This window comes from Protomyctophum parallelum (assembly GCF_964188405.1).
Source record: "Protomyctophum parallelum genome assembly, chromosome: 1".
NCBI lineage: Eukaryota > Metazoa > Chordata > Actinopteri > Myctophiformes > Myctophidae > Protomyctophum > Protomyctophum parallelum.
In genome coordinates, this window is record NC_139697.1 from 56,103,117 (window position 1) to 56,117,626 (window position 14,510).

At 41.8% G+C, this 14,510-nt stretch overlaps 2 protein-coding genes across 2 annotated transcripts; one reads left to right on the forward strand and one right to left on the reverse strand.

The window, feature by feature from the left end:
* Nucleotides 1-639: 639 nt before the first annotated feature.
* On the forward strand, nucleotides 640-8,511 carry LOC310876709 (immunoglobulin superfamily member 11; the record flags this gene model as incomplete). The annotated part of the gene is made up of 7 exons (XM_083790322.1): nucleotides 640-679; nucleotides 3,272-3,426; nucleotides 3,979-4,045; nucleotides 5,864-5,995; nucleotides 6,847-6,999; nucleotides 7,785-7,907; nucleotides 8,292-8,511. 7 exons carry the CDS (start codon nucleotides 640-642, stop codon nucleotides 8,492-8,494), a joined length of 873 nt encoding a protein of 290 aa, XP_083646448.1. The 3' UTR covers nucleotides 8,495-8,511.
* Nucleotides 8,512-9,327: 816 nt separating this feature from the next.
* On the reverse strand, nucleotides 9,328-9,825 carry LOC310876785 (GPI transamidase component PIG-S-like; the record flags this gene model as incomplete). The annotated part of the gene is made up of 1 exon (XM_083790439.1): nucleotides 9,328-9,825. One exon carries the CDS (start codon nucleotides 9,823-9,825, stop codon nucleotides 9,328-9,330), a length of 498 nt encoding a protein of 165 aa, XP_083646565.1.
* Between the last annotated feature and the right edge of the window lie 4,685 nt (nucleotides 9,826-14,510).

Genomic DNA, 14,510 nt, shown 5'->3' on the forward strand with positions numbered 1-14,510 from the left:
GTAAACTAAAACATAGTCAAGTGAGTCTGGCATATACTTTTTACTGTAGCTGCTACTCAACTCAATGTGTCAACGTTCTTACTATGGAAGCAAAACAACCACTGTAAGTTGTAACGCTATCAAATTATCCCTTCCTCCTTGTTTTAAATTAACACTGAGGATTTTTACTTATCTGTGAAAATAGGTTACATGGAAATGGGGAGTTGTATGCTTTCATTGCAGTGAATTGGGCTCTTGTTCTGCTCTCAGCTGTCAAGTGTAATTAACAACCAATATGCACACACACACACACACACACACACACACACACATTGAGGACAACAAGGAGGGGGAGGGTTTTCATTGTTACAGTAATGAGGGAAAGGCATGCCTCATCCGCCTGTCTGCAGGTTCATAATGAAGTTAAACCCCACACTTCCACATTTTGTGTGTGTTGAAGGTTAATCTGCAAATGTTTTTTCTTGACCACAACGTTAAGAATGCAATTTAGATAGCATTGTTTACCTGGGATTCTTCTAATCATTTCAATGTAGCCTACACATTATTTTGATAGTATGTTGTTTAGTGCTTCTTGGTCTTCTTGTGATCCTAGTTTCTCTTTGCATTCTGGAAGCACCATAGGAATAGGAAGCACGATAGATGACAGGGAAGCACCTAAAGGTGCGTTCAGACTTGGATGGTTAGAGCGGCGTGATTAGAAAATAGGTATCTAAGCATAGCCAACCTACAATATATATAAAACTAGAAAATTCGCAATTTAAAAAAATTGCAGAGTGTGGTTGCCGCAGTGGCTTACATATGCCCCTCCCACTAGTATTGCCAGCCAATTACAATTTCAAGTCACGCCTTAGATCATGCGTAAGTCATTCGGAGGGATTTAACCCCCGAAATTCATGTTTTTGCGACAAACGGTTACATTTCTCGCATTTGCGGCGCCCCCTATGGATGAAAATGGAATTGCTTTTAGAACTTGGTTGATTGAACCACCCCGGACATGTGATTCAAATTTGGGATGGATTGGACATTCCGTTCGTGATTTATGGCATTTTTGTGATATAGGCCCCTCCTACTAACTTCGGAAGACGATTACGGCCGAACGATACGCACTTTCAAAATTCTGCGGCTCAGTTTTAATTGGATGGGTCCAGAGATCACGTGTGCCGATTTCTGTGAGATTTGGACAAAATCTGTAGGAGGAAAAGCAAAAAGTGTGTTTTGGACTAAATTCAAAATGGCGGAAAATCTATCATGGCGGAAATGGGCGTGGCCTATATGGGGAGATGCGTCATGACCCAAGGAATCCAGGGAAAAGATAATTTTGATTTTACGACCTACGGTTCAAGAGTTATAAGCCAAAAGGTAAAGTGGGCTGTTATAGCGCCACCATGAGGCCGACCGATAAAATTTTAGGGTTAAATAATTTTAGGGATAATGTTGAATTATCCCTAAAAGTTTTGTAACTATAGTGATTACAGTCTCCGAGGAACAAATACTTTTATGTGAATTTTTGCCTTTTCCCATTCATGTCAATGGGGAAATTTAATTCACTAATAAATTCATATCAATTAAACTATACAACATTTCTCTTAACAAAATACAAGCACACGATTCCCGATTTTTCCGGTCAATTTGACATATGGCTCAAGTGCGTACAGCGTACAGTGTGGGAGGTATAAAGCGTCAAAATAAAGACTACTCCAGTGAAATAATAAGTATAAAGTGTTACAATTACTAGAGTCTGGTTGCCCATTCGGGCAACCACACTAACTAGAAAAAGTGCCCTTCTGGGCACAGGTCTCCACCAGGATTCTTCCTCAGCCTAGTGGGAATATGCGTGCACAGTTTCATCGCAATGGGACGCTGCGTTGAGGAGTTGTGGCGATTTGTACAAGGCGGGCTACGCCTGAAAACTGTAGGAGCCAATCGTGGCCAATCAGGATGGAATATGAGAAATCAAACAAACCTGTCTTGATCACATGACTATGGAGATCATGTGTACCGATTTGCGTGAAATTTGGATAAAATCTGAAGGAGTAATAATAGAAAATGTGTTTTACATATGTCGACCTCCTGGTGGCGCTATAAAGAGCAGATGTGAAAAATTCCAGACAAAGGTTTTTCCTTGGCCTCTAGGGAGTTGGCATACAAAGTTATCCACAGATCCGTGCAGTTAGAGGTAAAAACACTTTTCGGCCAGTTATAGCGCCACCTTGAGGCTGAGTTGAAATTGTTCATGTGGCATTTCGTCCTCGGCCTAGTGGGAATGTGGTTGCACAATTTCAGGGAAATCACGCGATGTGTTCATGATTTGCAGCATTTTGTTTGAAACTGAGCACTCCTGTGAACTTTGGAAGCCAATGTTAACCAATCAGGATGGAGTGTGAGAAATCTGAAAGACCCGTTTCGTTGAATGGCTCTAGAGAGACTGTGTACCAATTTGCGTGATGTTTGGACAAAATCTGTAGGTGTACTGTGCAAAAACTTGTTTTGCACAAAGCGGCCTCCTGGTGGCGCTATAACAGGCCGTTCTGGAAAGTTTGGGGCAGAGGTTCATCGTTGGCATCCAGGGAGTGTGTGTGCAAAATTTGGCATCGACCGGGTTAACAGTGGCCGAGGTTAGCTGCTCACGGACACACGGACGGACGGACGGACGGACGGACACACGGACACACGGAGTGCAAAACATACTCTCCCCCCATGCCTTCGGCCTGGTGGAGACAACAAAACGAGTCCAATGGCTTGAATTCAACATTCCCATACTAATCATCCTGATCAAGCCAACCGCAGATGAGCAGTTGTACTGTCTTGTCTTATTATTGCTGCAGGCAGCAAAGATCTCCTATAGTTCCTTTCTCGCAACGTGGGTGTAACAGTCTGTTGCTGAAGGAGCTTTCCTTTCCTGCCGCAGAGTCAGGTTAGCGTTTGGGCCACCTCCTCCACAGTATCCAACATATTGTATAGATATCATTCATTTTTAAAGTTGGGCCAGTAGGGTTGTCCAGTCTATTACTGGACAACGCAATGAGACTTGTTGTATTTCAGAATGTCACTTTTGTAATAGAAATGATAACCTAAATGTGTTTGGCATGGTATTGCTAATGCTTAATCTATACTCCTAATCATATGACTGTCACTCGACAAAAATAGCCAATCTACATGCTCACACCCCATCGTGATGTGTTGTGAGATTGTAGACTGGCTGTACAAATCGTACTAACAAACATAAATGTGTTGAGTTGACTCTGCATTCTCTCCTCCTGACTCCTTCCAGCTGCCTTGTCGGTGATCATGAGGGAATCCAACATGGAGGTGGTTCAAGGTGATGTCGTCATCCTGCCCTGCTCTTTCCTCACCATCACCCCTTTGTCTAGACTCAATATTATCTGGACCGTGGCGCCCTTCTCTGACCCAGATTCCCCTATGCAGGTCTGCATGAAATAGGCTAATCTCAATTGCCTGAAATTGCAAAAAGGGATGTTCCTAGTGATATTTATTAACATAGTGGTATTGTTGAAATGGTTATAGATTTGTAATTCAGCATCACACACAGATTTCAACCAATACTTGATTGTTGAAGTTATGCTGTTATAGGCTATTTTGGATTTGAGCAGTCCTCTCTTCATGTTCAATACATATTAACTAACTACGGTATAAACAGGCAGTCTGCTCTGGTCCTTATTTTGGGCATCTGGGGATAATTTACAGCTAGGTCACCGGGAGAAGACAGTTATACATGTTTGGTGTGGGTAATTTTAACCTATTCTAGACCAGGGGTTCTCAACGTTTTTGGATGGGGACCCCCGGAAATGCTTTGGCCATGTCTCGCTTCTTAAAATCTCTTTAAGATTAGATTAGATTAGATTACATTTATTGTCACTGCACATAGTATACAAATAAGAAATGTGTATCTGCAATGTGATTCACAAGAATGTATAAGTCAATGATCAGTTCTTCATCAGTATCTTTTCTCACTTCCAGGTGATCGTGTATGACCATGGACAGGTGATTGAAGACCCCTCCCTCACTGGCCGAGTGGGATTTGCAGGTATTGTTCACAGTCACACGGGGCGGCAGTGGCTCAGGGGTAGAGTGGCTGGATGGTAACCGCAAGTTTGCCTGTTTGAACCCGGGCTCCCCCAGAGTTAGTGTCGAAATGTCCTTGAGCAAGACACTGAACCCCTAATTGCTCCTGATGTGCTGGTTGGTGCCTTGCATGGTTTCTGCCGCCATCGGTGTATGAATGTGTGTGTGAATGGGTGAATGTAATGCACAATCTCTGTAAAGCGCCTTGGATAAAGGCGCTATATAAAATGCACGATTTACCATTTACACTCAGTTTAACATGCACTGTACCTTTTTGTCTATATGGTTTAGTTAAAGGTATATTAGTGATTTCACTTAATTCAAATATCACTTATTTTTTTGTTTTGTTGTGATAATCCTCCCTACTATAGAGTGTGCTGGCCATATAAGGAGTTCCTCCCTGTCCCCAGTTAACCCCCTGGGGGTCAAAAAAAAAACCTTAGACTCTCTATCCTGATTGGACGAAAGGCTGGGTCCCACAGCCAAAAACGAAACCTAAGGTTTTTTGAGTGAAATCACTGAATATACCTTTAAAGATGGGGTGCCATAGTTTTGCACTTTCTGTTTTGTGTATGTGTCTATGGAGAGTTAACATTACTCTGGTTCCCAAACTTTATGCTCTAATACAGCGGTTCCCAAACAGTGGGTTAGGAATAATTTGTGGGTGCCTTTATTTTGATTAATGTTTCCTAGTTTTTAACTAATATTATTCCAAAACATTTTCAATAAACATTCCCAAAAAAGCACGGCACGGAGCGACGCATTGTGAGCTTGTAGATCAGTAGGTTGGGTCCCGGGCGAATGTCTAATTTCTCTTTTGGGTCACAGGCTAAAATGTTTGCGAACCATTGCTCTAATAGACCCCCATGTGTGGTTATACTATGCAAATATGTCCTCGTTGTGTATTTTTGGTTTCTTCCTGAAAGGTGAAAGCCTTTGAGTGAAAAGGCCCAATCGAAATACACCGCTTTAGTGACACAGTAAATCAGTATCATGGTTAGTCATGGTCAGTATCATGTCAGTAAGTATCAGATCAGTATCATGATCAGTTTCATGTCAGAATAAGTAATAATAATAATAATAATAATAATAATAATAATAATAATAATAAACTTTATTTATATAGCACCTTTTATACAAATGCAGCTCAAAGTGCTTTACAGAGCAGAAAAAATAACAAAAACAAAAGCAAAACAAAAACAGCATTAAAACAGGCATGCAGTTCAAACAATAGGACAATAGCATAGAGCACAACACAGTCGCAAATCAGGCAGAGGACAGTGGTACAAAATAAGTACAGATATTTTAAAGCTCAACTAAAAGCAAGAGTGAAAAGGTGAGTCTTAAGCTGTGTCTTGAAGATGTCTATAGAGGGTGCCTGTCTGATCTGCAGTGGTAGTTTATTCCAGGCCGTTGGCCCATAAAAGCAGAATGCTGCCTCACCATATTTCTTAGTAGCCACCTTTTAGGGAGTTCGAGTAGGCCAGCAGTGGAGGACCTGAGGGGCTGGTTAAGGACATATCTAGGCAGACAATCATGGAGATACGATGGTGCAAATATCATGGTCCGTGATGTCAGTATCATGTCAGTACCATGGTTAGTCATGGTCAGTTTCATGGTGTCAAAATCATACTGTATCATGTCAGTATCATGGTCAGAAACATGTCGGTATCATGGTCAATATCATAGGTAGTCTCTCCCTTTCACCACCCTCTCTCCCTTTCACCACCCCATGAAAAGTTTGTGAATGGAATTCACACAATCTCCCCCCATCGCATAGGCATCCCATGGAGTGCTGATATCGTACTGAATGACACACGCTTATCAGATGCTGGTGTCTACCGCTGCATGGTGAACAACCCACCAGAGGCAGGATATCCTGGCATAGGAGACCTGATGCTCAGCATCCTGGGTAGGTGTCTATAACTGGCATATACTGTAGGCCTACCTAGTCTGTGCAGGGTAGGTGTATGGTCTCATTGGTCTGACTAGCATACGTGTCAGTGCAGGGACAGTGAAGTGTCATCTGACTATTTTCATAACATTTAGCTGGAAGCGAGTCAAACTAAATGTAATCACTTCAAATAATGATTATTTTCGGGAGGTTGCAGCCTGAAAAGGTTGAGAACTATCTGATATGTCCAGTTTGACAGTGATGTATTGTGGATTCTTCTGTCAAGCACTTTGTAGCCTGGGGTCCAATATGCTTTCTATGGCATAGGCAGCTCCTGGCAGGATCCGCCGGGAGAATCTAGACACAGCTGTGCGACATGAGACTAATTAATTAGAGCGACAGAGAGAGAGGAGTGTGTGTGTGTAAGTTTACTGTACGTCTGGGTTTCCGAGGCTAAGAACTTTGTGAGTTGTGACTGTGTTCTTAAAAGGTCCTTTACAAATATAACGTTTATTTTTATTTTTATTATAGATGTGGTGGAGTTCTAACAGAAGGTGCATAGAACAAAAATAGATGGCCATATTGTAACTGTAAATAGTAATAAATAGATTACTTTGTTCTGTTCAAATATTGCTCCCATGCAAGTGTTGCTGGAATCCTCAAAAACATGTGATGTATATGGTGTATTTCTTGTGCTATTCAAGATTAATTATTCTTTACATCACATCATTCACATGTGCTGATACACAAGAAGATATTTGGATTTCTAATTCTATGTAGGGCAACTTGGCTTGGTTGTTTTTAGGAAAGAAAAGGTGTAAGACAGTGAATATAGTTGATTGATTGATTGATTGATTGATTGATTGCAGCACCTCCCTCACTGCCCCTCTGCCAGTGGGATGGAGATATTGATTTGGGAGGAAGTGTCACCCTCACCTGCATGGTAGCTGAGGGGGTCCCCACCCCTGAGATACACTGGGACAAGCTTAATCCTGAGGTGTCACTCCCAGTCACTATGCACGGTAAGAGCTGCAATGGAATGTATTAGGATATAGGCCTATCAAGTGCAAAAGTCATCAAATACTCTTTTTTATATCATTCTGTCCTTCTCTCAGTGGTAGAGTGTTGTACAAAATGTGTGTTCTGATTTAATACAAAATCCTTGGTGTTAGTGTTATTGGTCTATACCTCTGTGGTACTCAAGTACTGACCTGAAGTTTCAGATTTTATTTTATTGAAGGGAAAGTACCATTTTGAGGTATTATTACTTAAGTATTTCCGACTTTCTACTACTTCACTACAACTCAAAGGCAAATGTTGTACTTTTCCTCTACTTTCCCCACTATAATTATTTGAAAATCTTAGTTACTAGAATTAGTAGATTTAGCCAAAATAATAGCCACAAATAAACAGAAACAGCAACACAATAAACAAAATGGAACAAAAAAGAAACAGATTTTGTAGATTTTGATTATTATTATTACGAAACCACTTCAGACCTATACTTTTTGTAGAGCGATTTGTAGAGCTTGTAGGTCGACTGCTTTCAAAGGATATTTATATATCTTCATTTGAAAGCTTGTGAAATGGGACCTTCTGCATAATGATTATTTCACTTTTGGTACTTTATGTGTATTTTGATGCCAATATACCTTTGTACTTTTACCGGACTTGCTTGCACAATTGATTGATACTTTTACTTAAGTAAAACATGTGAGTGAGTACTTCTTCCATCACTGGGTATGTCCTATCTTAGCTTAAATGTTTTGCCACATCAATGAGACAATTGTTTTCTCTTACAAAACAGATGAGCTTTCAGCCTCAGCTGACCTTGGAAACATATCATCCCAGACGTCTGGACTGTACCGCTGCTCTGTCACCAACCCTTTGGGTGCACACAACTGCTATGTCAACTTGTCTGTCTACAGCCGTAAGTCCTTCACTATATCCCACACTCACAGTTACAAATGCATTTTATAAATTAATTCTAATTGGCAAATTTAATGTAAAGCACTACATATTAACTAAATGATAACTACATTGGATCCATGTTTTGGAAATCCACCTGACAGTGACGATATATACAAATGTCAATATAAATCAGCATCTTCTTTTTGAGGGGTGCTAGCCCCTTCTATAGGCCTAGACTTTTGTCATAACACAAACATTAAATGCCATTGACAATGAATGCAGAATTTACGTCATATGTGTCTGAGAAAATTGACATGTTACGCCATGAGGATGTACGATGATCAGAGCGCCCCTCAGGGCCCTCACCTCACTTCACACGGGTGTGATTTTCCCCTCTGCACAGCCCCAGGAAGTTCCCGCGGAATCCTGCAGGGGGTGCTACTGACCCTGACCATGACCTTGGTACTGGTGGCACTGACAGCGCTGGTATACTGGCTCCATCACTCTGGACAGGACGGGAAATGGAGGGAAAGGAAGAAAGAAGAAGAAGAGTGTTACAATGAGATCACATACACTGCATCATTGATGAAACGCTCATTTGTTTGAGTTAGTCATGAACAGAAGATCAGCAGCCACAGTGGACACAGTTGGAAAGTGGAAACCCTATATAGCAAAATATATATTTGTACATTTATCTGAACAATTTATGACAAAAATAAATAAAGGTGACATAATAGCTAAGTCAGTTCATTGTAAAATAGTATTGTATGAGTATAGCATATTATGTTTGGTTGTAAAATATGGTGAATTATTGTAATAGTAGGCCTACATAGTATGACAACTTTTTTGTGGTAGGCCTACATTATTAGTAAAATCCTATCAGCATGACATTTGTTTGTGTGGCATGGAATTGTAGGAATTCTCTGTATGCAGCAATATTCTTTCCAGGGTGCTAATGAAGGAAAATAATCCAAAAAAGGTTAGGCTTCTATATTTTAGTTATTTAGTCATGTTAGTCTAGGCCAAAAGGTATTGTTCATATACCCCTTATTTATTGTTTGTTAACTAGAAAAGTGTCTAGACCTAACAGATGAAAGAGAGGATAAAAATGTGATTTGATACGGTATATTAAAACTCATTGACTGCCAGATGTATTTCTGGTTGCGTTTAGCCACTGCCAGCCTTTTATCGTATTTGTTTACCTTTTAAGTAGTTCAGAATATTCATCTTCACTACGATCGCATCCCTGACAATAATAAAATAAAACGCTTATAAAACCGTCCATCTGTTCAATAGTTAGACTCAATTGAACGTTGAATGGTGGCACAGTCGTGTGACGTGTCATGTGCCCATACCCTAGGTGTGGGCTCATACCATCAAAAGGGCCTTTCTGTGTGGAGTCTTGGCATTCTTATCCTTGCGTCGCTGTCATCTGCCACTCACTGACTGGCCTCAGATGACATTTTGAGCATCGACAGCAGAACGGGCACACAGAACAACAGGACCAGCGGTATGTAGATAGCAAACTTCTGCTCATCAGATAAGTAGGAAACACTGAAGACTGAGGGGTCAAAGAAAGCTCTCTCTGAAGCCAGGACAGCTGCTTTACTGTACTGCAGAGCAGAGCCCAGCTTCCCGGCCTGCAGCTCAGCCACAGCCAGCTGCAGTGCAGTGACACTGCTTGATAGCTGCTGGCCAATGTCCTCATTGATGACAATGTCACCTATGTGCTCAAGCAGCTGTGCCAGGGAGGAAATGGTGGTTGCTGCCTTGGCAATATTCTCCACGCTACGACTCCACATCAGGCTGTCAAGCTCAGAGTCGGCCAATCCTGCATTGACACGCGGCGCCACCAGGATGCCGGGAGAAATTTCCGGGGACTGCACGCCCAACATGAGCCGGAGTTGCGCCAGGAAGACTCCCATGACTTTAGCCATGTTGACGTTAAAGGTATATTCAGTGATTTCACTCAAAAAACCTTAGGTTTCGTTTTTGGCTGGGACCTAAGCCTTTCATCCAATCAGGATAGAGAGCCAAAAACGAAACCTAAGGTATTTTGACCCCCAGGGGTTAACTGGGGACAGGGAGGAACTCCTTATATGGTCAGCACACTATAGCAGAGAGGATTGTCACAACAAAACAAAAAAATAAGTGATATTTGAATTAAGTGAAATCACTGAATATACCTTTAATGTTGTCAGGACATTCACTGTGGGGCCCATAGTGAGCCTTAACATTATAGACCATGATACCGCCCCACCGCACCGAGTGAAATGCATTGGACGCTACGCCCTGCTTCCTGTGGCTGCGGATGTAAAGTGGTGAGTGGTGGGCATCGGGGACGGGCACGGCTCCCTCTATGTCCCATTGGAGGTTGTGCGACTTTGGGTCTGGGTTCAACAGGCTGAAGGTGATGTCATATCCCGGGCTGGATTAGAAGGCTTTTGCACCATCAGCCTTGCAATTTAGCCCGGGTTCTGGACTGCTCTCCCTGTAGCCAGGGCGGTGGCGGACTCTGTCACTATCTGTGATGATGTCGGCGTGGCTGACAGACACCACCTGCAGCACCTGTTTGACCCACGTCTCCAGCTGAGAGAGGAACTGAGTCAGCGTCTTGCTCACTCTCATCTCCGTGCCAATACGAAGTATGACTGTTCGCCGCTGACCGATATACACCGACACGTCCTCGGGCAGCAATGGCGACAATTCTGGAACGACATACGCAACAATGGAACCAAATCGGCTCTCGCCGAGCATGTGTAGAGAGACATCTGCCTCCGCCGCGGTGGGCCGATTTAAAGCATCTTCCTCCATGATTGTAGCCATGCGGTACGTCGTCTCATGACTGTATTTTAAATGTGTGTCCGCGTCTGCCACGTGCTCCTCGCGTTGCGTCTGCGTCAACGGAAGCTTCCTCTGCTGTTCTGGTGATAGGGTTCCACGTGCAAACACTACCTCCACGTGTACTCGGAGCTGCAGCTGAAGCTTGGACAGCTCCTTCATCTGACAGGTAGCCACGTACGTTGCGCTCTGGTGGTCCCCCACCACAGAGGGACCCCAACCACAATGACCACCGCTGCCATGGTCAGAGCAGCCAGCTGTCCTCGCTTGTGTTCCATGTCTGTGGTCGCCATTTCATTTAATTCATTCTATGTATAGGTTATTAGTGTTTTTTCCTATAAACCGCTATAGTGTTTAATGTTTGTGTTGTCTGAACATTAAATGCCATTGACAATGAATGGAGAATTTACATATGTGTCTGAACAAATCGGCATATGTATGTCGGTAAGAACGCTTGGCCAATAAGGGACCACCATTCTTGATGATGATGTACGATGTTGTAGAGCGCCCCTCACTTCACACGGTGTGATTTTTGTCTTACAGAAAGATTAAAGTCCCATTGACAATGCATCATAGTGTCTGAGCAAATTGACATGTTACGTCATGATGATGTACGATAAGAGCGCCCCTCACTTCACACAGGTGTGATTCTTTATATATAGTATACGGTTTGGACTGATGTTAGGTTCTTGGTGTAACTATTACTGAGGCATTACACTGTCTACATGCATTTATTTTGATGTATGTGTTTACCTTGCTTACTTTACTGTAGGTCACTCTGGATAAAGCTATATGCTAAATGCCTAAATTGAAATTTGTAAATTTTACATGGCGATGATTTGCACACTGTCATAGGCCACAGAAGCACTTCCACTGCTGCCGTTCACTGCAGTTAAAATATGTAACTTTACTTTTATAATGGACGTTTAGTTTATAAAGTGGTTCAGATTTGGCTGCAACCTTGCCCAAATTTGGAGTCATATGTCCTAGCTATGTCATATATCATTTCCCAAGTTGATCAGGTTATGTAATTAAACTTAGTTAGTGGTCAATTTGGTAATCTGGTGATATCAACTTTTTCCAGTACAAAACACTGATGCTGGCCTAGAAGGCAACCAAAGGGCATGGCTCGCTCAAAGGGTACACCCTGAACAACACGTTTGGAATCCCCATCGATGATGTAATCGGTAGGCGAACTGTCCATATCCCACCAAAGAGACAAAGAGTTAGTAGACGGATATTGGACCAATTATATGAGGTTGGAAATGGTGCTCATTTAGAAGTTAAAACTTAATATTCTGATTGAGTGCTATAGAGTAGGCTACTATCATGCATGGCTGTAGAGTACAAACGTTCAGTAACAGGGGTCTTCCCATCTCTCCAGCTCTAGTAAACAGAAGAGACAATCCATATACGCTTCAATTGTCTTCTCATTTATTTGTTTCATCACTTCCTCTTAAAATGTATATTGCATTTTTTAAGGGAAGTTGTATTTATACAACGTAGTTTCGGGAGAAGAGAGTCAAGAGACCTCCTTCCGCTTGACCTTAACCACTCCTCCCTCATTATCAACAACTCCTCCCTCCTAATCAAACTCACCTGCCTTTCATTATCACCCAGCCAATCCCCGGTGCAATCACCACAGCATAAATACACCTGCGATCTCTCAACCAAGTTGTTCTGCTCCATGACAGACCCAACATTGTGAGTACTGCACTATTCTTCAAAATCGCTATCCTCCTCCACCCCAACCTCCTCCTTCCGCTTCGATTCTCTAGGACAGTGTTTCTCAACCTTTTTTGTCCCGGGGCACACTTTTCATATACATAAAGATCTCGGGGCACACCTAGATATATGGTGTGTGTATATACTGTATATATACCGGTGTATATATATATATATATATTTATATTTATATATTTACTATATATATATATATATATATATATATATATATAGTAAATATATATATTATATATAATACTGCCCCCCCCCTAGTCTAGGAATCCAGGGGGGGCAGTGACGGAGCAGAGACGACCAACCTCTCATTCCGAGTACAGAGCAAAGATGACCGTCGGCTCCAGAGACTACGCCCCCACCCTGAGTCTCGCCCTACCTTGGGTTCCTCACTCCACTCTGCATTCATCTCATTCTGTTTCAATAAACTGTTAATCTTGAGCGAAGGTGTCGTCTCTTACTAAGTGAAATGTATATTATATTTCCTAAAGAGCTGGGGTTTTGTTGTTCCTGAACAAACACAGCAGATTATTATTATCAGAACATAAAGCTACATTAAACTAATTGCAAAAAAATGTATGGCCACCAATGCCCACCATTGACAACCTATAATGTAGATTATAACATTTTCTAAATCATCAGTCATTGGCTGAGTTTCCCAAAGTAAATATACATAGTGAGTATGCGTGTGGTTCTTCTCGACAACAACACCCCGTTTCACTGTGAACATGGATATTCCGTGCATAGATGTGCCACGCAACTGTAGGCCTGAGGCCTGACCGGTCAATAAAAGAATGCTGAATTAACTAGCTTGTATTGGTAACTTTGACTGCACAATAGCCTCCCATTTAACCTCCTTGTATAGGCCTTTATTTATTAACCCACAATCGAATGTTATTCCATTTAATTCACTAGCACAGAGGATGGGACAGTAGTGTTTTCATATACAGTAGGCCTACCTTGCAGACTTCGCCTCTGAATTTAATTTAATAATATTTGGACTGCTGGACAGCTGACAGTAGGCAATTTAATTTCTTTGATGCTGAAGTAGGCCTAAACATGTTTGTTTAATTTAAAAGTTTTTATATTTAAGTGAGATGAAGAAAACCACCACTCACGAGTCACTTCATAACGAGGATTAGACCATGGGCTATAGCCCATCTCAGACGGCATACTATATATAGCATGCCGTTTTTCATCATTTTTGAGGATTTGAAAAAAAGATGAAAATCACTCGAGACAATGGATTATATAGCCCATGGTCTCGGAGTGATTTTCGTATTTTTTTTCAAATCCTTGTTTTTCATCATTTTTGACCATGGGCCCATCTCAGACGGCATACTACATGCTGATATCAAGTTGTCTCCTTCGATGACCCTGTGGTTTTACTTTTCAGCAGTGGTCGCTGTTGGCATCAACAACAAACTCTATAACATCTTGGGAGGGACGTGCGCCACTTCCTGTCCACCTTGGACTTCCAAGTGAGTTTGTGGATGTTATTATGTGGAAAGATGGTACCACCACCAACTGTTGTCTAGGCAGAAGTCAACAAGACGTTCGCCGGTGTCATTTCTCACACCACAGCCATGTTTCCCAATAGCTCTCACAGTTGTTATTTCCAGCTCCAACCTGATTAGCAAAAACTAATCAAATCTACAAGCTCATGATTTTGGAGGATTTGAAAAAATGAAAATCATAAGAATCACAACATACTATATAGTCCATGGTCTGTCGTTTTTCATGATTTTGAAGGATTTGAAAAAAGGGCATACTGTAGTCCATGGTTTTGGACCGCATGTCGTTTTTCATGATTTTGCAGGATATGAGAAAGATGAAAATAATGGACCTGTAAATTACAACAAAACAAAGGCACTGGTGTTGCACTCCTGGTTTACCAGAACGGGGTTCAAGTCCCTGCCGTGCTCTGCTCAATTTGTTGTATTTACATGGTTTAAAGAGACCGAGACCATGGACTAAAGCCTTTCGCTTATCCGTGATTTTCGCCATTTTTTTCAAATCTTCCAAAATCGAGAAAAGATGGCAT